This window comes from Megalopta genalis, chromosome 2, assembly GCF_051020955.1.
Source record: "Megalopta genalis isolate 19385.01 chromosome 2, iyMegGena1_principal, whole genome shotgun sequence".
Classification (NCBI taxonomy): Eukaryota; Metazoa; Arthropoda; class Insecta; order Hymenoptera; family Halictidae; genus Megalopta; species Megalopta genalis.
The window spans coordinates 27,626,768-27,652,485 of record NC_135014.1 but is presented as its reverse complement, the minus strand read 5'-3'; the positions used below and the strand labels follow the sequence as shown (position 1 = coordinate 27,652,485).

At 52.7% G+C, this 25,718-nt stretch overlaps 1 protein-coding gene across 4 annotated transcripts in view; it reads left to right on the top strand.

Moving 5' to 3' along the window:
• Window positions 1-381: 381 nt before the first annotated feature.
• LOC117230040 (uncharacterized) overlaps window positions 382-25,718 on the top strand; it is a 128,538-nt gene continuing 103,201 nt past the window's right edge. The window contains exon 1 of one of the 4 annotated variants that reach the window (XM_076518932.1): window positions 382-6,178. In XM_076518932.1, coding sequence (XP_076375047.1) covers window positions 3,946-6,178 — 2,233 coding nt within the window. In that variant the 5' untranslated portion in view covers window positions 382-3,945. The remainder of the gene's footprint in view (window positions 6,179-25,718) is intronic. The other 3 variants (XM_076518931.1, XM_076518930.1, XM_076518929.1) reach the window with 3 other exon arrangements.

Genomic DNA, 25,718 nt, shown 5'->3' with positions numbered 1-25,718 from the left:
AAAGAGAAGCGCCTAGTCCCTGAGCTGGTCGTTGCTGCGCCCCTCGCGGTCTCCTCTCGACCCCTGCGTATCGAGTTCGTTACAGATCCCCGTGGCAAGATCTCCACCCCTCTGCGCTCCCCACCGAGCCGTGGCTTTCCCCTCTGGTCCCGACGAAGGACGAATCGCACGAAGAGAAAAAGAGAAAGAGAGCGAGCGAGAAAGAACGAGAAAGCGAGCGAGAGAGAGAGAGAGGCTGGTATAGTCGCGGCCGCGATCTGCGCAACTCGTCCGCTCGCTGGGTCTCCGTCGCGCGAAAGGGGTTGAATCGGGCCTCTCGGTTTCCAGCCCCGGCGTCCTTTTCTTCCGTCGTGGACGCGCGAAAACCGCCTAACCTCGCCGCGGAACAAACATCGAAATCATTGTCCGCGAAAGGTCCGAGGAATCGTCGAGAAGATAGAGAGAGAGAGAGAGAGAGAGAGTGCGTATATTCGGCGCGCGTGACCGCGGCGACGTTCGCCGAGGGTGGGCCGCCAAGGGGCGAGAGAGACGCGTCCGAAGGGTGCGCGGAGGCGCGCGCGTGGCTGCGCGCTCGCTGTCGAAGGCTCGCGCGATCGCGAGTCGAAGAGGATCGGTTATCCCGTGAGGCGCGTGCGGGGCGATTCGCCGAGCGATTTCCGTCTCGTTCGAGGAGCTTTCGGGAAGGTAACACGTATATCGACTGCCGCTCTCGGCGTCGAATCGAATCGGCTCGCCGTAAAATCGATCCGGGCCTCCCCTCGCTCGCCGCACCGCCGGCGACGCTCCCCCCCACCCTAGCTACTTTCCATCCCCTATTGATCCCGCTATCGACGCGAGAGCCCCGAGAGCCGGGAGGAGAGTCTCGTCGATGGTCTCTCGCCGCTTCGACCATCGTCCTCGACCCTCGATCAACCCTCCTTTGCCGACACGGGGGAAGACCCAGGGGAGGACATCTTGGAACACGCCGGCCCCCCTCGCCGGCCCCCTCTTCCAAGCTTCTGGCCGCCCCTGCGGAGACGGGGATGCGCGTTTCGATCGCGGAATTGCGTCCAAGTGCTCGGCCGTTCCGGAGCGCGTCTCTCGCCTCGCAAACGCTTCGGGTACACGTGGAGCTGATCGATTCTTCCTCGTTCTCTCGCGACGTCACCGGTGGCAGTCGCGGCGCGGTTCGATTGCGTATTGATCAACGGGATTCGGTGCGGCGACGCAACGCCTCGGAATATTCGGGAAACCCGGGAAGCCTGCTAGAAACGATTTAAGAACATCGCCGTCTACGGGGGAAAAGAAACTGACGTCGAGAGAAAAAGGTATCCTCCGGTGGTAATCCTGGTCGGGCGACCGGATTCTCGCGATCCTATATCGCGAGTTACGCGGAACGATAGCGAAGAGGACTCTCTCCTGGAGTCTCTAGAAGAGAGAAAAATCAAGAGAGAGAGAGAGAGAGAGAGAGAGAGAGATCGCCAAAGTGAGAACGTTTCGTCGACGTCGGGGGACAGAAGACGATCGAACGGGCCGGCTACTCGATAATCGGATCGAAGAGGCCGTGGCGTGGAGAGTCTGCCGGAGAGCAGTCGGAAGGTGGCCAATCGAGGATAGGTCGCCGGGTCCGGGGATAGCAGTCGATGTTTATGCTCGAAGTATCGGCGCATCGAGCAACGTTGGTCACGAGGTATCGGAAAATCGATAGAACGCTGAGTGACGGCAGAGTGGTGGCGGCGTCGGTGGCGGCGTCGCCGTTGCTGGTGCTGCTGTTGGTGATAGCGGCGGTGGTGGTGGTGGCGGCGTCGGCGTCGTGGCCGTCTTTGGTGGTGGTGTGACGGTGTTCGACGGCGCGCACGTAGTGGTCGCTCGCGGCACACGACGATATACGTTCGCCGACGACTTAGACGGGGTGGCTTCTCGTCTGGTGACTTGGAAGACCCTAGACTCGCCGGGGACAGAGACACTGTGTACACGTGCGTGTCGGGATATCTTCGCGCGCGTACACCTGGAAAAACAGAGAGGGTTCGCGTACGAAGCCTACGCGCGAATAAAGGCAGACTTACAGGCGTACAGAGAGATAGATATATATGTATATATATATATATAGACAGAGAAAGAGTGAGGGAGAGAGATACGGAGAGAGACAGGGAGAGATATAACGAAGAGAGACAGTCGGCGCGACAGAGAGAAAGTAAAAGAAAAGACGATCGTCGAGTATCTCGCGGCAACTCGAGCCGAACTTCGTGCCGGTGCGGTAGTTCGCGTCGCGTGTGTTAATCCTGATCGACGAAAGGGGGTTAACTTTTCACGTGGATCGTGTCTGGCAAGGATCGCGCGCAGGTACAGGGAACACGGTGGCGCGTCGGTGATGGTGTCGGTGTTGGTGTCGTCGTCGTCGTCGTCGTCGTCGTTGTTGTTGGTGGTGGTGGTGGTGGTGGCAGCGGCCGGGGGGTGTCCCCGTGGTATGCTGGGCAGAGAGAGACGGGACGATAGACGATAGACTGGCGCGAGCGAGGAAACGTGGATATAGTACGAGTCGCACCTGGACCCGGAGGAAGGAAGCGTAGTTAGAGCGTAGCACGCGTCAGAGGGTGTCGCTTACACCGAACGGCGAGCGTAAAAAATAAAGAACCGAGAGAGAGAGAGAGGGAGAGAGAGAGAGAAATATATATATAGAGAGAGAGAGAGTAAGAGAGGTAGACAGAGGTAGAGAGGAAGAGAGATAGACAGAGGTAGAGATAGGGGATATCAAAGGGAGTAAAGGAGAGAGATAGAGAGCAAAAGGGAACACGCACAGAGAGAAGGAAAACGAAGCACGTTAGAGGTAGTAGGGTGGACCAGGTGGTAACGGTGCTACTGGCGGTAGTGGTGGTTCCCGGTGGTGGTAGTGGCTCGTGTGCCTCGTGTCCGGGGTTGGGGGACGGAGTGAAACGGAACGGAAGGGTCTCTCCTCTGGACAGCTCGGGGGTACCGGCGGGAACAAAGTGAGAAAGAGAGAGAGAGACTAGTTCGAGGAGCCGCTGAAAAGAAGGAGAGAGAGAGAGAGAGAGAGAGAGAACCACGTCCCCCCTTCTACAGCACGGGTTCCGCTGACTGATCGGTCTCTCTCGCTCTCTCGCTTGTCGCTCGACACGAACTAACGTATTCACTGGAGCGCGCTTGGTGTGCGTTCTCTCACTCGCTCCGCGTATGTCATGGGCGCACGGTGGTCGCCGCTGCTGTGCTACCGGATCTCTATGCCGATCCGACCGAGTGCCGGAGCGATAGAGGAAGAAGCATCAGCGGCAGCAGCAGCAGCAGCAACGAGATCAGCAGCAGCAACCTTGTTGTCGGGAACACCGTCGACGTCGGCGTCGTCCTCGTACACGAGCGTCCGCGACGACGTCCTCGGCGCCGGGATTCGTTGTCCCACCTCCGCTTCGTCTCGTTGTTCATCTTGTTGTTCCGCGCGGAGGCTGTCGTCGGTCGCGAGAAGTCGTAGTCGGTGGTGGCGATCGTTGTCCCGCTCGATGCTCCCCAAGCTGTCTGCCTCGTCGGACGTTCAGTGACGACGCGGACGGTGATATCGCGGAAACTTTTTCAGTGAAGCAGACAAACGGGCCGACGTCGCAGCAGAACCGTAGCAGACGTAGCAGCACCCGGCAGCAGCAGCAGCAGCAGCAACACGTATTTAGCCTTCTTCGGGGGTGGTGGTCGCTTGGCTCAGTGTCTTGGCGCGGATTCGAAAAGCGAACCTTTGTGAACCTTGTTGCAATCGGAAGTAAACAAACCGTATATATATATACAATATATATGTATATGTATATTTACATATACCGGCGGTGGTAGTTCTTTTTTTGCGTTTCGAGAGGGAAACAGAAAACGTGTGCGGTGTGAAATTTCTCTGGTACCCGGAGTGTGTGCACGCGGTGTGTCCGAGCACGGGAGAGCGAGTGCGCGGCCACACGAACTAGATGTGCGTAAATGGAAGGTATAGGGGACATAGCCGATCATCAATCGCATAGCGAGCAATTACTGGACTCGGTCGATTCCCCGGCGGCGGTTTCTACGCATGGCCGGGGAACCGGTGGGGGTGGCTCGAATGGGAACTGTGCAGGTGGAGGAGGTAACACCGGTGGAGGTGGTAGCAGCGCCGGTGGTAGAGGAACGGTGGTTGGTGGGGGTAGGCATCACCATCATCACCACCACCATCACCACCATCATCACCAAAACCAACAACAACAACAACAACAGCAGCAACATCATCCTCATCCTCATCATCCACAGGGTCATCATCAACAGCAACAACACCATCAGCAGCAACAGCAACAACAACAACAGCATCACCACCAGCAACAACAACAACATCATCATCATCACCACCACCCGCAACATCATCATCATCACGAATCGGACGGTACGATCGGTGGGAACGGTGGTGGTGGAGGAGGAGGAGGAGGAGGAGGAGGAGGCGGCCGAGTCCACGGTGGTGGAAGTGGAAACGGTGGAGGTGGTAGCGCAGAGGGTATGTCGTCTTCCGCCTCGCAAAGTCCCGACATCGCGTGCGCGAGCTTGCCGCTGGAACTACTGGCGGCCGGCGCGCTCGGCGTCAAGGAGGAGCGAGAGCTCACCGCCGCGGAGGATCTGTCGTCGTCCCAGGAACCGCCGAGTAACAGTGGCAGCAGCGGTGGTGGAGGTGGCGGCAGTGGTAGCAGCGGCAGCAGCAGCAGCAGCAGCGGCAGCGGCGGCGGTGGTGGCGGCGGCGGCGGCGGTGGCGGTGGTGGTGGCGGTGGCGGCGGCGTGGTCGTTGTTAGTGGTGGTGGTGGTGGTGGAGGTGGCGGTGGTGGTGGCGGTGGTAGCGGTAGCACAAGCAGTAGCTGTAGTACAAGCAGCAGCAGTGGCGGCAGCGGCGGAGGTGCCGTCGGTGGCGCCGGTGGTGGCAACGGGAACGGCAACGGCAACGGCAACGGTAGCGGCAACGGCAACGGCAACGGAAACGGTGGCGGCGGTGGCGGTGGTGGCGGCGGCGGCGGCGGCAGCGGCGGCGGCGGAGGCGGCGGCGGCGGCGGCGGCGGTGGTGGAGGTGGTGGTGGTGGCAGACAGAACGCGAGGGAGTCCCTGTCGGTGATCGTGCCACCTCAGGACGTGGACGTGGACTCGCGTGACGCCGACTCGGAGCTGCTCAGTCCGGGCAAGCTAACGCCGACGTCGGGGATAAGCGTCTCGGTCGCGAGTATGATCGACGCGACGGACTTCAGGGCGATGCAGCCGGAGCCGACCTATCAGACACTGACCTCGGTCGCGGAGAGGATGTCGCCGCCTGGCTTCAGCCCGGGCTCGTCTTACGCGACCCTGACGCCGTTGCAGCCGTTACCGCCGATCTCGACGATGAGCGACAAGTTTGTGTACAGCGCGCACACCGCTGGCGGCGTCACCGGCAGTTTCGCGGTCATGCAGAACAACGGCCTCGGTAACATCGGCCTCAGCATGAGCAGCTCGCCGTACGCGTACGACAAGCTGCCCTCGATGAGCATGTCGCCGCCGCACAATTACCCTTCGCCCGGCGCCGGACTACAGCCGAGCCCTTTGTCGCCCCAGAGCGCCTACAGCCAGAGCGGACTGAACTCGCCGCACAAGTCCGCGAGCCCTCACTACGATCCGGCCTTTTTGCCGAGGCTGCAACAGAGCCCGGCGGCGTTGAGCCCGTCGTCGCCGCCGGCCGTTTCGGCGACGGCCAGTTTCGCGCCCTCGCATCATTCCCCGCCCACGCACTCGGTGCCGGCTGCCTCGCCGCCTCCCATGCAGACGCAGCTGCAGCAACAGCAGCAACAGCAACAACAGCAACAGCAACAGCAGCAGCAGCAGCAGCAGCAACAGTCGATGCAGTCGCAGCAGACGATATCGCACACGCAGCACGTGCAGCACACGTCGGTCGTGATGAAGACCGTCTCGACCGCTGGGAACGGGGCCGGCGAGGTCGAGGAGATCAACACCAAGGAGCTGGCCCAGAGGATCAGCGCCGAACTCAAGAGGTACAGCATACCGCAGGCGATATTCGCTCAGAGGGTCCTGTGCCGAAGCCAGGGCACCCTCAGCGACCTTCTGCGCAACCCGAAACCCTGGTCGAAGTTGAAGAGCGGTCGCGAGACCTTCCGACGGATGTGGAAGTGGCTGCAGGAGCCCGAGTTTCAGAGAATGTCGGCCTTGCGGCTAGCAGGTTAGTCTCCTACGAACACCTAACACCATTATACTACTACTACTACTACTACTACTACTACTACTACTATTACTACTACTACTACTACTACTACTACTACTACTACTACTACTGTCTTCTCTCACTTTGACTAAACGGTGCAATACACCATGTTAATCTGTCTATCTATATCTATATATATACATATCTATGCATACATACATATATTTATCTTTATACATGTATACGTGCGTACATATATATATATATGTATATACATATACACTGTGCTCCTCTTGACACCTTTATCTCGCTAACATTACGACCACCGCGAAATCTGTCGTCTAATCTACCTTCTACATGTATACACGCTCTCACGCGCGTACATCTGTGTCTGCTGCGTTGTTACGCGTCGACGTATATATGTATGTATACGCGTATCGTTATCGCTCGATACGATCCAGCGTGTCGCTCAATCGTGAAACGATTCTACGCTCGAACACCGCCGTCTGTGTGTGTCTCTCTCACTGAAAACGCGGCCAAGATCCGCGTCGATCTATCCGATTCTACCGTGCTCCACGTCCGATGATCTAGTTACCCATTGTCGGCCTAGACTCCTCTCTCTGTCTGTTAACGATTCGACGTTATTCCGCGTACACCTACAGTCTATACCGCGCCGGTCGACCTCTCGGAATCTACCACCTGAACAGAAGCTATTTCTCTCTCTCCCGAGAGAGAGAGAGACAGAGAGAAAGATAGAACGAGAGAGAGCGAGAGAGAGAGAGAGAGAGAGAGAGAGAGAGAGAGAGCGAGGTCTCCGAAAGAAGATCGTCGCGCGAAAAATCGTTGCCCGATCTCGGGGCCAGTCGATCGTTCCGTCGACGGTTTCGAGAGCCGGAAAACGCTATAGCGGAAAGGAGAGAGGACGGGTCGCGCGTTCGGTCGCGGAAAAAGGACCGAGGGGGCGGCTCTCTCTCTCTCTTTCTCTCTCTCTGTTTTGGCGGCGACGAAATCGGACGACGAGAGCGCGTGCACGCGCGTAAGAGACGCGGGCGGAAGCGCACACGTGGCACCCACGTGGAGAGGCGTTCCCTTCCATATCATTCAGAGATAGACGCGCGGAATAACACTTTTCGAATTCAACATCCTTTGCCCCGGCACAACACCGCGTACAGTTATTGATCGTGGTCACGCGGCGATAGGCGGAACGCGCAGCCGCGACCTCGCGGACGCCATGTTCGCCATGCCGCCGCCACGCTGTCGTCCGCTCCCGCCCCCTCCCCTTCTGCCACCACGGATTTCTACCCCTGTCCCTGTCCCTGTCCCTGTCCCTGTCCCTGTCCGTCCGGGAACACGTTATCTATCTGGCCCGAGACCGAATTCGCGCCCGAATGCCACGGGCTTCCATCCTGCGTCTCGCCGACTTCCCTTTATCCCGACCAGCCCAGCCGAACTATACCCTCTTGCCCGGAACTTAGGGGTTGCCGTTTCCCTCGGTCCGCACCTGGACTAACCGCGGATCTCCCTGATTCTCCGATGCGACCGATTTCCTTAGCCGTCCTTGCCGTTCGATCGGCTTCGAACCTCGAAGATCGTTCGAACCACCCTTCGCTTCGCGATCTCCGCGGCGGCGAAGCTTCCTCCGATTTTTTCAGAGAAATCCGATCGATCCTCGGGGACGATCGCGAGTTCGCTTCTCTTCGCGATCTTCTATGCGACAGCTCGACGCTTCGTATCGGCTGCACTAGCCGATCCAACGTCGATTCTTCAATTAATTCGAAAGAGTCGCGGAAGATGAAACGCTCCGCCGTCTTCCGTCTCGCCGTTTCAGCGAAAGGGCTTCGCGTTCTCTCTCCGCCGGCGATCCCGAATTCGTGTCAAGCGGTTCAAGAAACGTGTCCGCGTCTAGCCGGGGTACACCATAACGGCGTCAAGTTGCTCGCCGACCATTCCCGCTGATATACTGTTCGCGATGTTTTGGATACTAAACGATCCTCGTGTCTACAGCAGGGGTTTAGATCACCGTGGGCCGCGGTTAACATCGGTTATTCGCAAACTAGGCCAGCCCCACGGCCCTCCCCGGCCATTCAGGGGACCTTAATTTCGGAACAACGGACCTCGGACCGTTCCCCCGAACTTGTAAATCCACTTTTTCCCATTCTTCCTTGCGACGCATTGTCTAGGAAGCCTCGTTCTCGAGTGTAACTCCGGTCGAACCTCGTCTCCGGGTCCCTTGCGAGACGTCCCGCGCGTCCAACTGGCAACCGTAGAACGCTTCGGGGACGATTATCCTCGTCGTGGACAATTTTGTAGCGAAGATCGGACCGCCGTGAAAAGCGTTCGGCGCGCAGTTCACAGTTTCGGCCGTTCTTGTCGCGAACGCGTCGAATTCGCGGCCCCCTTATCGTCCCGCCGAACGTCTTCGACGATGCACAACCAACGTTCCGCTTATCTAGCCGTCGTAAATTCGCTTTTTGCGAACGTGCTTCTCGCGTAGCGATCGCCGGACCGCGGATTTTACTATTTATTGCGCGCACGGACCTGTTAATGGTCGCCGTGGCTGAGAATTTCGCGAATTCGGAACGAACTCGAGCGGAGCTCTCGCGACGGGGCGCGAGAATGTTCCGCCGATTCGACGAGGTTGGACGTCGCGGTTGAATTTCCAAAAAAAGAAAGAAAAAGGAAGAACGAAAGCGCAGGCTTGATGAACGAGATCGGCGAACGCGAGCGAGCGCGAAGCGAGAGCGTGACCGAAGCGTCGCCACGGAGGATTGTTCGAGGTCGCGGATGGTGAAATAAATCGTAAGATAGCGAAATGAATCGCGGAAAAAGCGAGATTCGGATTCACCGTGGCCGAGGGCTCGCGGATGAACGGGTAAACGGCGGTCCCGCGGCCCGACGAATATTAATGAAGCCTCTCCCGAAGTAGCCCCAGTGACTCGCATTCGGATCCGCGTCGGTCGGGCAAGAAGGTCAGGCCAGATCGCATGCAAGATGGCGAAGGCGAGGGGGGGGTTGGAAATAAGAAAAGCAAACTCGCGTTTCGGGGCGGACAAACATTTCTCTCCGGAGTCTTTTCTCAAACCCTCCCGGCTTCCGTCGTTCCTTTTGTACGCCGGCAAAGGCGTAAAGATAATGTCGAGGAGGGCCAGTAACTATTCTGTAGCTAGCATCTCCCCGTCTCTCTCCCTCTCTCGCACTCTTTCTCTCTCTCTCACTCTCTTCTTCCCTCTCTCTGTCTCTCTCGTTCTCGTTTCTTGCGCCACGGAGGTTCGCGAGGGTCGTGGAAAGGCCGAGGGAGACCGAAGAAAAGGTGGCAGTGGCGAAAGGGTTCGAGGCAGACAATGCTGGAGGAGAAGGGTTCGATCCAGTGCCCTTCAGATTAGAGTCCCCGCTATTGTTTCCCACGTTTCTTTCTCGCTCGTTCTCAAAGCGTCGTCTCATTAAAACACGTTCGAGAGCGGCGAGCACAGGTGTCCCTCTGGGAATCGCTTCGCCTCCGGGAGACGATCGTTGCCGCAAGAAAATCATCTTCGTCGTCGTCATCGTCTTCCTTCGATGACGAAACACCCCGGTTCGATCCGATCGAAAGATCACCGGCGGGGCTCGTCCCGCTTTTTGAAACCGATTTCTCGGCGTTTCTACGTCGTCGCCGACTTCTTGTGCCAGAAGAATCGTCGACTCCGGGGTCTTCGAAACAGCTGTGCTTTGTACTTCAGACTATCTAGAGCAGATTTTTCGAAGGGGTCGATCTATGGCTCGTCTCAGAAAATCCGATTTTCGGTGTCGTTGCTATCCAAATAGCGGATTTTGTACGCAAACTGGGAACATTCCGCCTCGATTATCGGAGACAGAGATTAGACAGAAATCTATTTCTGATTCAGTTTATTCGGATCACAAGTGCATAATATCCACAGTGTAATCAGAATTAGTACTCGACTGCTAAAAATCATCGACTCCGGTTCGCCGGGTCTTCGAGTCAGCTGTGCGTTACACGCGAAAATAGATCGATCTAGTACCACGTTGCATCAACAATTCTCCCTAACATCGACCACGTAAATCATCAATTTCTCATCAACCAACTGCGGTAATTATGAACTACTAATTAGCAGACCGTGGATCTACGAAATAATAGCAGTCTGTATCGATTGCAAGACAAACGAGCCGATTATAATATTCTCGTTCGGTCTTAAAAAACTCGTTCTTCGTGTTCGCCATGAACGCATGAAACGCATGAAATGCATAAAATGCATAAAATGCATGCAAGAAGGAGGCATAACGGCTCGTTCGATCCCGGCCTTCGCGTTCGTTCGTTTTCGAGGAGCCGAGAGAACGCGGCGCGCGAAACCGTGCGGGTTGCGGCGATCGCGACACCGCGGGCCTAAGAATGCAGCTCGGCCGACGCACGGGTCGGCTCGTAAATGATTCAGCGGTTGGGATCGATGGGAAAACGGTGCTAATTCCACCGGCCGTATCTTGAGCTGCTACGCTCACGATAATGGACACACGGTGTAGTAATAGTCGCATCGATCGCAGCTACGCTGACCGAAGGAAACACGGTTGGCCGGCCGCGCGGCGCGTGCTGCATTTTTTACGAAACGGAGAAACAACTCCGCGGAAAATCCTGTTCTGGCCCAGGCCCGGCACGAGCCCCGGCCGACGATGAATGATGCAGCGCCTAATCATTCCGTGCAAACGGACCGCCGCGCCGCAACGCTCCGCGAGCCCTCGAACTTTGATCGAGCATCGATTAACGCTGGAACCGTCGTGCGCCAGCGATCCCTCTAACTCTCGCCGGGGCTTAATTGCTGATCTGTTCGAACGTCTGCTTACGAAACCGGCCGCGATCCTCCTCTGTACTGGACACTTCGCTGGCCGAAACTCGGGAGCGCCTTTTGTCCCCGAATTTACATCGCTCGCGTTGCTCGCGCGCGATCGCGAGCTCTCCGAATCGACGAAAGAGATTCGGTCGTCCCTTGGCTGCTATTTTGGCCTCGATCTTGAGCTCGATCCGAGCTTCGAGTTTCTTTTCAACGCGATTTTCGTCTCATTTTGATCGCGGCGATGTTGTTATTTGATCGCGAATTAGGGTGAATTTACTGTACTAGCGCCTCGTTTCCGACGATCCGAATACAAGAGGTGCAGCAAATTCTCCTCAATTTTTCTACAGCTTGTGAACAAAAGTGGACAATTTGGGAATGAAAGATACGATTATCATTCGATATTATGAGATATGATTATTATATATATTCAATATAAGAACGAGGGGCAAGGCTCGAGTAATCGTACCTTCCTTTCCCGAATTGTCCATTTTTGTTTACAAGCTGCAGGAAAATTAGGGAGAATTTACCGTACGCGTTTTAATCGCCTCTGCTCTCTGCCACCGTCGACGAGCGTGCCTCTTCTCTAACTCGTCGCCAGATCCTCATCCGGACCTATAACTTGCACTCAAACAAAGATAACAATGGTTGCGGATCGCCATTTTGTAGACACGTGGTCCTCGAATGTTCCGACTTCTCGCTCGGTAAAGATCGACGTATCGTAAACCAACAGAAAATAATTAAATAAACCAACAGATGCGAACTGTCGGGCACGTCTTGAGCCCTCTCGTCGGGTCCGCCGTGACCCGGGCGTTCGTTTCGAGCAGCGGACGAGCCGACGACGAGAATTCCAGGATTCGTTCTCGCAGTCGTTCCACCTACAGTAATGTCTCCCTAACTGACGCTTAGATTATGCATAAAAATGGACAATTTGGGAAGAGGAGATACGATTATTCGAGCCTTGCGGTTTATTTTTATAGTTATAGATTGTCCACAATTATAAAAACGAGCCGCAAGGCTCGAATAATCGTGTCTACTCCTCCCAAAATTGTCCATTTTCGTGCACGATCTCGGCTAGAATTAGGGAGAATTTGCTGTATACAGTAATGTCTCTCTAATTGACGCTCGGATTTTCCACAAAAACGGACAATTTTTGGAAGAGGAGATACGATGATACGAGCTTTTAGGGTCGTTTTTATGGTCATTGATTCTCAACAATTATAAAAACGAGCCACAAGGCTCGAACAATCGTGTCTCCTCTTCCCAAATTATCCATTTTAGTGGACAATCCGAGCGTCAGTAAGGGAGACATTACTGTATTCGGTTCTCAAGATTCTCGTCCGCCACACCTCTCGATTCGAGTCCGCTTTCTAAATACGTAAGTCGAATGACGGAGGTACGCGCACACGAACTTCAGTCGAAGTCGTCCCGATGACACTGCAGTTTTGAATGTCAAACGGAACGGTGCTCGACGGTATTACGCGGCGGTGGCGGCTGCGGGAAATAAAATCAATCCGAGACGAAAATATAAATGCGCGGAGGATCGAGTGCGCTTTATAAAAGGATCGGCCGTACGCGATTATATTCTGGGCCAGTGTTTTCGCGAGCCGCGGGGGGAAGGAGAGATCGCGGCCGCACAAAGGGCAGAAGAACTCATATTTCGTTTGTTAATTCAACGTGCTCGAAGCAGCGTGCCCGGTCTCTCTCTCTCTCCCTCTCTCTCTCGGCTTTCACGGGGCTGGCTGGTTTGAAAGAAACGCAACAATCGGCTTTTCAAGATCAAACCCTGTCTTCGTGTAGCATAATAGGGGATGAAAATTTCATGGAATTAGTGTTTACGCAATGCAATGGAGGAGAGCCTCTCTTCTACTCGAGCCTCGAGCCTCCCCGAACATTCTTCCGTTCGGTTCTAAAGCCGCATTCATCCTCTTCCAGCGCGTTTTCTCTGCCGCCCGGTTTATTCCCAGATCGCGGAAACGTCATCGATGACCTCGTTACAGCCCCCGACGCGTAACCTTGAAGCGACGACAGTTTTTCCGTCGACGGAGCCCGCCGCGTCTCTCCCCCGCCTCCCTTGATAAAAGTTAATTAAAACGAAGACAGTCGGACGAGGCTCCGCCCACGCACGCAATTAATATCCAGGAGCGAGATCAAGCAGTGTCCCGAAGCCCGGATCTCTCCCGTTTCTTTTCAATCCCTCTCCCTCCCCCTCCCCCCGTGTTCGATACGCCGCTCGCGATAGGTTTACGGTTCGCGCGGCGCGCGACATTATTGCGTTTTAATGATCTCGGACAGCGTGTAAGCATACGGCCGGGTAAATAAAACGGAAAATCGACTCGCGGGGATCGGCCGCCTCGGCTGAATTATTAACGAACGCGATTCCGGGAGCCGACGGTGCCGGCCCCCCCGTAAACCACCCCCGACGAAATTCATCCAGTAATGACTGCCTCTGGCCCGCTTCTGACTGTCATTCGCGCTTAATCGCGTCCACCGCCCGGTCCGTTATCGATCCTCGAAACGGGTCAGGCACATTAGTTACAGAGACACGCCGGGCCTCCTGTGTCCACTTATTTACTTTTGCCAGGCAAAGATACGCCCCTGCGACCGTTGTCCGATCGATCCGATCCCGGTCACCGGGACCAATCGGAATCAATGCCGGAAAGCCGGCGAAGGATCGGACAGCTCCGTCGTATCGAATTTTTTTTCCCGACGCGCGCTCGAACGTCTCGCGAAAACTCGAAAGAATTTCTCCCGCGGATGAAACTAACGGCGATTTAAAGATCGAAGCTTCCCCTTTCCAACGATCTCTTCGAATCTGCTGCACGATTTTTCTTCACCGTTTTATGCGGCGTGAACGGAAAACGTGTTCGTTCGGTTCGAATTCTCAGCGTCTTCGAGACGACAAAACATGGCCTCGGTTTCCCGGTTGTTGCACCGGGCGGGAGTATCGCCGGAAAAAATGAACGATGTAGAAAAAAAAGAGCAGGTTTTCAGCTGTAAAAGGAGCCGAGGTCGATCGCCGTACGATGATTCCACGCGAAATTATAACGATATCGAGAATTTATCGGATATCGGGAATTCGGCGTTTAACAGCGGAGCCAAAGTGAAATTGTTCGTCTCGTCGCTTCTTTTACAGTTGTTGAAATTACAACAATGCTTTCCGCGTGAAATTGATCGCGCGTGGATCGCGATAGAGATCGCGCGAAGTCGACAGAGTCCAATTATTGTTATCAAATAATATGCATCGGTCGCGTCGGGGCTCGATGGTTCCAGCGTCGAGCGTCTCGGGGCCCCGGGCGGGGCCCGACGAGTCCCTCGGTCACGTGGCCCCGTAGATTTTAATTTTGCCCCACTCGCGAGCGAGACACGCGCGCAGAGCCCGTCCAGCTCGCGTCGAAGAGATTACAGATGCGAGTGACAGCTGCGAAAGGTGTCGTCCGCAGCCCCGAAACGCGAAGAATAGGGGGACACCGGCGAAAGAAAAAGCCGTGTAAGTGACGTCACGTTCCCTCGTGGTACCCACATCATCTGTCGTCGTTACGGAGGTGCTTCGCAAAGAGAAACCGACACAATGTCTAAGAGGTTCCGTTCGAGGACGAGAGTCCACGTGTCCTCGTCCCTTCCTTTCGAATTAATTTGCAATTTCTCGGGTTCCTCGGATCGGCCGTCTAACGCTCCCTCGCGCTCGTTTTCACCTCTCGAAAGTTCACAAGCTTGCGCAACTTTGCACCTGTTCTTTAGAAATGCTTGCTTCAAATTCAAGCTGTAAAATCGATCGTGGAATGGCTTCTTTTCGCATCGCGAGCACCGATCGACGATCTTTCCGCCATTTTTCATCGATAGTTGAGAGCTCGTTGCCGATCGACGACGCGTTACGATCTACTGAAATTGGTTAAAAACGCTAAAAATTAATTAGAGAACATGTTCTTAAACCCTTGTCGTATTTCGACGAGTCCGTTCTTTATAGTCGATATGCTGTCCTTTGAAATCGGAATAAAATTCGAATAACTGCGAAGAAAATGGCATGTCAAGGGTTTAACCCAAGTACAACTGTTCCAAACGATTTTTAATTTGTCCGCGAACGTGCTAAATAAGTACAAAAAACATTGAGTGGCAGTACTTTTGCAGAAATGTTCTTTTTTCTTTTAGATATTCGTATCGAGCTCTTGGCTTTCTTTATATTTGAAAAACTACGTTTCAATTAAGATTTTATTTCGGGTTGCCCGCGAACGTCGAGAACGTCGCTGCTGCCGTGAAAAAGTGAAAGAGGATCGTTCCGGAATGCAATCTGCACGATCTATTGAAAAACAGCTCGTCAACCACCGACTACATTCTAAATCTGGCCCGAACTTCAAACACCCGATGCGACGCTTCTACGATTCTACTCGGAAGATGTTAAAAGCCGCGGCTGAATAATACAGCGATCGATAGAATTTTCCCAACAACGGCGCATTAAAAATTCGTCTCGAGGCTAGTTTATGGTCGCGGGAAATCGTCGGATTCGCAAGGTCCCATAAAATATGTAAACGGAGAAGCGGCAGCCAGGGTTCCCAGGGTTCCCAGGGTTCCCAGGGTTTCCCGACCAACGTTCGCGTTTCGCCCCGCGAAACCGGCCACGTTTATAAACATAATCATCCCTCCACATTTTCCCCCAAGTTGTCAGAATATTCGAGGAAATCTTGCTCGTCACGGAATGGCAGCCAGAGGCAGCCCTCTCGGGTCCGTTTCCATATTTAGAAACGAAGCCTCTGTCTCGATGATAAGACGAACGCCGCAGTCCGCTTCTGATTGACGTTAATATTTTTATTAACACGGCGCCGTATAAATACACCTGTCGTTATGCCCTGCTCGCGTGGCTCAATCCGTTCCTCTATTCTCGAAAAATATTGCATCCGTCCGTCCCCCATAATCGGCGAAAATGATAAACGACGTTTCCGTTCGCCTTTAACCGGCTCCCCGCATAACAAATTCTTCGCCGCTGGACGACAATTTATTAGTTCGTTCGGAAAACAATTTCGCGTCTCGAAGGGATCGTGGAGCCTCCGGGAGCTTAATGATATTAAAGTGCTTTATTCGATCGGATTATAATCGAAAAGTTCGTTCGATCGTACGACATCGATTACTTTTGCATCGTTCCTGGCGCGTTCGCGGATCCGCGCGAAAATTCGAAGACCCGACGAGTTAGCGCGAAAATTCATTTCGGACCAAATACTTCTCAGACGAGTGTCGCGGCGTCTAGACTCTTAAATCCAGCTATTTAGAGCAAATTTTACGTCGAATAATTTCATCGATCTCTCGCGAGAATTATTTTTCCGAACAAGAATTGATCATCCCCGTCGCAAGATTTTTCCCTGGCCGAAGTTCGTCGATTAGAGAAACCATTGGTACGCCGGCGATTCGTAGCTTAACGATCAGGAACAATTGTCTGCGTTGCCCGGAAATGTTTGCGAAGCGTTCGAAAGCGGGGCGGGAGTTATTTAGAGCGAGTGAAAGACGCGACAGAGGATTTTCGCGACCGGTTTGAAGATCCCGGGGATAGCCGGATCGTCGCTCGGCGGATCGGTGTTCCGAACGGTGGAAGTTCTCCCTTTGACGTTAAAAAGTTTCCTCGGCGGCCGTGTGTCGTTCCTCGAGGCGCGTTTCCTCGGATCCTCTTCGCCGCGGGCGATAAAGAGCAATCGATGCGGGCTTTTATGCGAGAGAACGGCCAGGAGGACGTGTACCGTGGTGACCGCCGCGGTTTCCGGGCCGTAGTCACAGGACAATTATTTTCAACGTGTTGGCTCCCCTGCTCCGAGGCGGCATTCCTTTTTCTTTTTTCCAAGTATAGAATGCCCCCTCTGCGCATGACGATCGTCCCATTATTAATAATTAAAGACGTCGAAACACCCGGCCGCCTCGCGGAGCCTCGCTCGGGCGAAGCTCCGCTTTCTTTCGTTTTCCACGGTTTTCCACGACGAAACACCTTCGAATACCATCCCGGACGTGCAAAGCGATTCTCGCGGATCATTTTCAGCTAATTTCGAACGCTCCACGACGGAGATTCGAGCGGTTTTAGTCGAATTTTTCGTCGCTCGGCGCGCGAGAATTCAACATGGCGGACGGGCGGTTCTTCGCGGTTGCGACGCACCGTCGCTGGAATCGACATCGGACAGCCTGGAAATGTCGTTCGAAAGCGTGTGTCGCGTGTCTCCGGATTCTCTGTACACGATGGATGAATTTTCTCCGGACTCGCGAATTTCCGGAAATGTCCGGGACGCAATTCACGGAGGCACGGAGGACATCGGGGCCCCGTTCCCGTGAAATGCAGTTTAAACACCGTTCGGCTCCCGGGCATTCGAATATTATTACCAATATTATACTAATTCTGGAGCACGTAGCCAGGAATTTTCGACTATTATCGTGTAATCCCGATTATCCCGATCTCGGATTCCGGATTTCAATATGGCGGAGGGGGAGCGGGACACGCGCCGGGCGACTCGGAGCCGCCAAACGACTGCTCCTAATCGTCGCAATAATTCGAGACCGTCTTCTCGGGGGAAAACGATTCGATCGTCCGGCCCCGATCGAAGATCCGAAAACGGCAAAAATCGATCGATTTCTTTCGACAGAAATCGTCACCGCGAGCCGATCGACGATCGCGCGCGACTCGCGTCCCGAGTTCGCAGAGCGGATCGTGGAAGCGCGACGACCCATGCGACGACAAACAGCTATTAATAACGGTTCTGCGTTAAAAATATCCGACAGAAAAATATTGCAGAATCTAGATCGCGTCTTCACGGATCGTTCGCGAAGGATGCGCCGCGCAGGAAGAGCTCTACGTGCTCGTTTGATTTTCGGCGTGCGGACCGGAACGGACGTGAGAACGTTTTTTTTTAGGAAGGTGTTGGTTACAAGCCGGTGGTCGCAGCACGCGCCGAAACGCGACACCAGAACGAAAGAGGCCTTATATGCGTGTTCGCGCTTGTGCGCCGTGTGACGCACGGCCTGCGAATTCCGTGCGTCTTGGATTGCCGATCGGCGGACGCCGCCGTAGGACATCCTGCGGGCTTCGTTGGTTCCGCTTCGAGATACTTCCGTCGCAAACGAATTTCCTGCGACCGTCTTCGCCGCGAATTCCCTTTCCTGGTCACCGATTATTGTGATAATTAACTCTGATCTTTGCCTCGCGATTTTTCCGCGAGTTTCGTCGGAAGCTCGATCTCGCACGTGAATTTCAATTTTACAGTCGATTAGCTGGTCATTAGATCGTCTCTAGACCGCGAATTTTACGTGACGACAGCGAATGGATCGAATAGAATGTACTGGGTGGCTCATAAGTCTTGCAGCGGATGCGGACAATTTTTCTTTCGCGCAATAATCCACTAGCTGTTACCATTGTTTAGCATTATTTAGCATAAATTATTACGCTCATGTATCGAGTGCGAAGCAACGTAGATGGCCGATTTATTTTCTATTTATTTATCCATTTACACATGTGCGGGCTGTGGGGTCTTTAGTGTACCAAAAATATTAATAACTGTACGAGAACTATGCAATTTTTCTCTCGCATAAAACTCTAAGTGTGAGTGTCGCTATCGCGTCGAAAAGAAAGCTATCCGCCATTTTGTCGTCTATAATCTAGTAAGCGAAACGGGAGGTTCGCGGTTTTTCTTCCCTAGAGCAAGGGTGGCTAAAGCGTCGACAACGTAACTATTCTGAATCTATGTTTATTTAAACTAATTTGTGGCTTTAAATTACTAGTTTTTCTTAAGATCGCTTAATAAGTACGACGTTGATAGACCGCCGGCTATAATTGAAAAAAAGCACCCAGTGATCCTCGCCCCTGTGATCAAAATTTTGGCCACCCCTGCCTCGATTTCACCGTTAAAAATTTCTCATAAAATCTTCTCCCTCTCTCGAGCATCTTCAGAATATTCGGCAAATATATTTTCTCAGTCCATGACTCTCGATGACGGACGAAATACAGTCATCACGTGGCCGTTGGCGGGAGATTTAAGTAGGTCGTCGACCCCGGGTTTCCGCACAACGGGCACCCGTTACGATCCCGGAATCGATTCTCCCCTGGGAAAATCAATTTCCATCGGTCGGGGCACGCGTCGTTGATTCGACTGGGGAAAGTTTGTTTTCGGATGCTCCGACGCCGTAGGAAAGGCTACTCGGTACATAGAGTCGAATGCCTGGGCCAGGGGCGACGAGATCAAGGTGCAGATGTCACGTGAACGAGCACCTTTCATGGTACAGCTGTTACGACGGCGCGCCGTGGATCCAGGAAAATCGTGGCCACCGGTTTACGATCTCGCGCGCCCCGACGAAACCCGTCGACTTTTTCAACTCGGGCGCTTACACAGCTTTACCTCGGAGCGATTTCTCACGGAACGGTCATCGGGCCGAGATTCGCGCGACGGGACGAACAACGGATTTATGTTTCCTGTTTTTCGGATACTAAATTACTCTGGAGAAGAGAGTTCTTCGGTTCGGAACAGTTTGATATTTTTCGTGGGCAAAATTGCCAGACTCTGGTGTATATATTTTGAGAAAGCGTTAATTAATGAAATGTTATTGTTTGTATGAATATAGTTATTTGTACCGTTGCAAAGAGGATTGTTAATTGAAACAGTGATTTCTTAAGATGCTCTGGAAATAATTGTTTGATACAGTATGTTCTGTTATAACTGTTTGGAATTCTGTTTCTTGAGATTAATATTTATGAGGAAGAATAAATGTACAGGAAAAGCACAAACACTGCAAAATTGAGATTTGAAGAATTTCTATTATAACTGTTTGAAATTCTGTTTCTTGAGATTAATATTTATGAGGGAGGATAAACGTACAGGAAAAGCACAAGCACTGAAAAATTGAGATTTGAGAAATTTCTATTATAACTGTTTGAAATTGTGTTTCTTGAGATTAATATTTATGAGAGAGAGTAAACGTACAGGAAAAGCACAAACACTGAAAAATTGAGATTTGAAGAATTTCTATTATAACTATTTGAAATTCTGTTTCTTGAGATTAATATTTATGAGGGAGGATAAACGTACAGGAAAAGCACAAACATTGAAAAATTGAGATTTGAAGAATTTCTATTATAACTATTTGAAATTCTGTTTCTTGAGATTAATATTTACGAGGGAGAATAAACGTACAGGAAAAGCACAAACACTGAAAAATTGAGATTTGAGAAATTTCTATTATAACTATTTGAAATTGTGTCTCTTGAGATTAATATTTATGAGGGAGAATAAACGTACAGGAAAAGCACAAGCACTGCAAAATTGAGATTTGAAGAATTTCTATTATAACTATTTGAAATTCTGTTTCTTGAGATTAATATTTACGAGGGAGAATAAACGTACAAGAAAAGCACAAACCACACTGAAAAATTGAAATATGAAAAATTAGCTTTTCCTTACATTTTTCTTAATCAACGAATGTAATGGGAGCAATTAACGTCTGTTCGCTTTCAACAATGCATCTGAAATGTCGGAAGAATTGTCATGGAAATGATATTCAAGTGTTTCACATTTCACGCGCAATAAAGAAGATATTTATTCGAATCAAGTGCTTCAGACTCGCATTGTAAAAAGGTTAATTCGTGGGTTGCAACGCGTATACTTTTGTTCATTGTCCTTCACCTTGTTGTCTTATGTATACCGAAGGGTTTTATGCCCGCTAATAAATCAATCGATCAACCCTTCTGTTGGGACTTCTACAATTTCGTCTGGCAAGGTCGCGAAGGTGTAGAAAGAAACCGTTTGCCAATTCGTTCGATTCTTCGTTCGCGTTCGCGTTCGCGTATTCGCTCTGTCGATTTCTTTCGCGAGGCGATTGTTGATCGGCAGGCTTTCCTTTTTTCTTTCTTTTTTTAGCAGAATCACGGTGATTTTTTGTTCGTCCCTCGCGCCGAGGATCGAGGAGAAATATCGATTGTTCCGCCGAACGCATTGTCACGGTCGCTGAAAGAGCGTCGCCGTCGTCGTCGTCGGCTCGTTGCTCGTTCGGCTCGAATTAAACTTCAGCCAGGTCGTTGATAAACGAAAGGTGACACTGGTATGTTTTACGATAAGCCTGTTCTCCTCGAACGACGCTCCATACGCGGCTCTCGGTAAACGTTAACAAGAACGCGCGAGCCACAATCGAAAGGAATCTTCGCGAATCAGGCCTTGCCCGTCGTTTTTTTTCCTCGTATTGTTCCCGTTCGCTGTGCATAGAACGTTGTTCCCGACAATTTCAAACAAGAAAATTTCACTTCTTCACGCTGCTGGTATTAGCAGCTGCTGGTTAATTCTTTGGAGCATGCTGCGATTAAAAGTGTCGCGTCTTTTTAACGCACGGAATGCACGCGCATTCGTGAACCCGTGTGGCACCCTATAACAACAAATTGAATTGAATTTTCATATTATGCGATTCCTTTGCTAATAAAAATATATCAATTTTGTTTAATTTAAAGCGCGATAAAATTTCTGTGCAACATGGTTCTATTTTATTCTCTGAAATCCTGTGCCCAAAGATCTCAATTTTGCTCGCACTTTTGCGCACTGTTTGCCCAGTTTTATAACATTGTACGGAGGACTGAAACTGAAAATAGCCAAAGTCGAAGAAGAATATTCGACTGCCGGATCACCGTTGATCGCATCGTTCGCAGTTCAGAGTTTAGATGACAGATATTTATTTTATTTTCGAAAGAATAGAGGACAGATCTTCGCGCATCTTCTTCATACGCACACTGTTCACTAAATACCATAGCTTCCGTTCGTGGAAATACAAATTTCGATTACGGAATTACAGCGCCATAAATCCTTACCGATGTCGTACCTGCGACAGTACGTACATAAATCTCTGTTGCGCGTGGATCAGGTTCCGAGTGTTTTATGCCAGAAAACTGTTCGTTCGACGAAGAAGCGAGATATCGGGTGTTCCGTCGCATCGGCATGAAATTAGTTTAACATAAATAATTCCGGTGCACCCAAAAGGCTTCGAATCGGATGAAGAAACAAACAGGAAACAGCGTCCGCTTCGAAAATTTGCCGAGAAACAGAGCCGAGGAAGCTCGGCGATCCGGCGAAGTTCTCCGTAACGGCGAATAAAATCGAAACCGTAAATTCAAGATCCGCGAGTCGCTCGACAAAAATCGATTCGTTCGAACTTCTAATTATCGTCCGTTCCGGACTACATAGTAGACGGTGCTGAACGGGGCCGCGTGCAGAACAGACGAATTTCCGCGGGAAGTTCAAAGTCTGCGAAAGAATTCCGCGTCGGCGGCAAGAAGGACGAAAAAGGACAAACATTTCCGGAAAGTTTCGTGATGAATTCTCCCTGAAACTGCTTTCCACGAGCTGACTCATCCTCCACGTCATGCATGCGGTATATGTCTATGTACACCGCACGGAACACGTATTACAACACAAAGTCTCTCTCTTCTCTGTCGGGTTCTCTCTCTCTTTCTCTCTCTCTCTTTCTCCCTGCCTCACCCTCCCGGTACACACTCTCGCTCTTTCTCTCGTTCGCTCTCTCGCTCTCTCCCGGTCGCTTTCTACCCTCTTTTCCGCCATGTAGACGTAGTAACAGGGTTCTCAGTGGGAACCGGCTTACTGTTACGAGGCATACATGTCAGTCCGCTACTGTTACGTACGTGACTCGCGTATGTACGGGCTGGTACCGTCCAGAAGGGGATGATTCTTCGCGTGGCTAAAAGAGAAAAGAGGAAGAAAAAAGGGCTAGAGAGAGAGAGAGAGAGAGACAGAAAGGAAAGAGAGAAGAGAGAGAGAGAGAAAGAGAGAGGGACGAAGGGAAAAGAGAAGCTCGGAGCCCCTCGACTCTGTTCTCTTCTCTGTGCGACGACGGAGGCTCTTGTTCCCGTTTTTCGTTAACGCGAGGCGCCTCCTGTTTGATTATTCGAACATTTATGACGGGCTTATTAGAGCCTCGAAGACTCTTCCAGCCCGGCCCCACCCCCCGGACAACCTTCTCACCCCATCCCCCCTCGATCTCTAGAGATTCTTCCGCGGCGTTTAACGCGCACCGCGTCGTCGCCGGGCCCCGGCGATTTACAAACGCGTTCCCGAGCCCGGAAAAACGAGACGATTTTGCAGCGCTCGATTTTCTTTCGCGCTCGATTTTCTTTCCTCCACGCCCCGCCCCCCGAAGGATTCCTCGCCGTTGTCTTTGCGGATCAAAGCGGGGGCTCCGGTACCGTTTTTTCGGGGGCGCAGCCAGTTCGCCTTCTTTTTCGGGGAGCCGTCTCGGTTCCGAGGGGAGCAGAATTTAATAAGAGCCGCCTTTGAGCGGTCCGCCGGAGCTTTCCCGAATATTTACAGAGATTTTTAGGAAGAGAGAGAGAGAGAGAGAGAGAGAGAGAGAGAGAGAGAGAGAGAGAGAGAGAGACGACCCCGGGGCCAGCCTGCGCGGACTCCTCCTTTCAAGAGGCATCGGCGAACGGCCGGCCGACGTCGGGGAATAATTTACAACTGCGCATATAATCGTTCCGACCGAATATCCGAACGATTATTCAGGACCGGTCCCGGGGAACTATTCGAGACGCGGAAGGGGATGACAGGGCCGCCATTCAATTCCGGCGGATCGAGGGGCCGAAGAAATAATTCACAATCTGCTCGGAGATTCGCAAACTTTTCTCCGCGCGAGAGATCGTTCGCTTTGGGGGATCCGTTGATTTCTCCGGGACCGTCTAGATCTCCCTCGATCGGTTTCGGCCGTTTTCAGCTGCGCGATACGGGCGAGCCGTTCCGGGGGGCCAGAAGGTTCCCTCGTCGAGAGGGAATTCGCAGGAAGCGACTCGAGGACGAGTTGCCGAGCGAACGTTCTCTCGCGTCTTGCGATCGAGGTCGCGCCGCAGCTTCGAGTCGCTTCCCACGATTTTGCAGCAGACATTTTTCGACGGCGACTGTTCCCGTCTCTGCAGAGACACGATCTATTATTTGTTCGATTTATTTAACCTCGATATTTTTCGCGGGACGAACCTTCCGCGTCGCGAGATCGCGAAGCGACGACCGTCGAACGAACAAGAAACGATGAACACAGATGGGAACGAACGGAACTCGCTCCGGAGAACAGAGAACGACGGAACGCAGAGACATCGAAATAAATAACTCGTGAAATTACAGAAAAAAATCACGATTGCCGTTTATCTAGACAAAGCGTTGCGGTCGACCGTAATTGTTTTACAGTTCGAAGCCTGGCGGCGTCGAGCGTCGCGAAATCGACGCCGACGTTGCGCTTCGATTGTCTTCGAACCGCAACGTAAATTTCGTTCTTTCACGATTCTGGAAGCTCCCGAACGGATCGAAGATCCCCGAGAACTACCCTCCGTCAGGTAGCGCACGTGAACAAAGCGCCGCAGCCCCGTTCCCGAGAACGTCGTTCGGCCCAGCTCGCTGGGACAGGTAACGGAAGAGACGAGCGATGAGAGAGGTTTTCGCTACGGGTCAGAACCGACCCGGCCTCGCCCCGAGTCCCGCAGGGCTGTCGAACAGTGCCCGATCTGCGGTCTCTTCCGTGTTTCGTTGCCTCGACGGTTCTTCGCGCGGAACGAGGAACGTTCCACGGTCCCCGAGAACCACCCTCCCGCCTCGCGCTCGCGCGAAGCCGAGGGTTGAACCGATCGGTTAGTCGCCCCCGTCATCGGCCGAAGACGATCGGAAGAGATTCTACACGGAAGATCGCCGAGGAGGAAGCTTCTTCAAGGGACGCAGGCCGCTTCCGAGCTCCTTCCGTGGCATCGGACGCGAGGAACGATCGATAGTTCGAGCCGAGTTGTCCGAGTTATCACGAGCAGCCAAACGGATAGACAAAGACACGCACCTCCGAAAAGTCGTCAGACGCGCGTCCCGCGGCCGGAAGTGGTTTCGTTCCGCGTTTCTTTCATCCCTCCTCCCCCCTCACCCAGAACCCCGCCGATCCAAACCGCCATCGCTCCCGCACACGACCAAAGTATTTTTGATTTCGTTCTTCGCCTTGCTTTCCACCTTGTTCTCTCCTGTTTTTTACGCTTCATATTTTCCGTTTGTTTTCTGTTCTTTTTTTCAGCGTAGATAGGCCAACGCGCAACGTCTTCGCAGCCCGCTCGATTCGAGTTCCCCGCGTCGTCCATCTTGCGGGCGTTGCAAACGCGCGCCGGGCGCGCTTACTTTTCGCTTTCTCTCGGTCTGTGATTTTTTTCTCGGGAACTTCGACGACGCGGACGTTCGAATCGAGCGCGCGGATTTTCTCGTTTTTCGACGAGACTTTGATCTCTTTTTTAGCGGAGAACCGAGTCGCAGAGCGCTCGAAGACGTTGCCGGCCGGCCCAGTTTGGTTTTTGGTATCGATAAGTTCCGAGCGAAACGCACGCGCGACATACCCCAGCTTTCTGTTTTCTGATTTCTTTCACGGGCCGCACGTTTCTCCTCTGTTACAAACGGTTCTTTACGTTTCCGTTCCATTTTGTTGTTCGCCCGCGAGGACGAGGAAACGGAGAACGAAGTCACGCGAGCACGCGCCCGTCTCGGCCCGGTCCGGTCCCGGAAACGGCGGGAACAACAGAATTCGAACAAACAAACCGGCCCCGTCGCCCCCGATGATTTTCGTCCGAGGGGACTATGATTCAGCGATAGATCCCGTAATATAGATCGTTCTCGCATCGGGCGCTCGCCCCGAATCACCCCGCCATTTTCTGACCCCTTTGCTCGCGCGATCCCCCGCGAAGGAGACTCGCTCCGACCGCCGTTTTCAAAGTCCAGTAG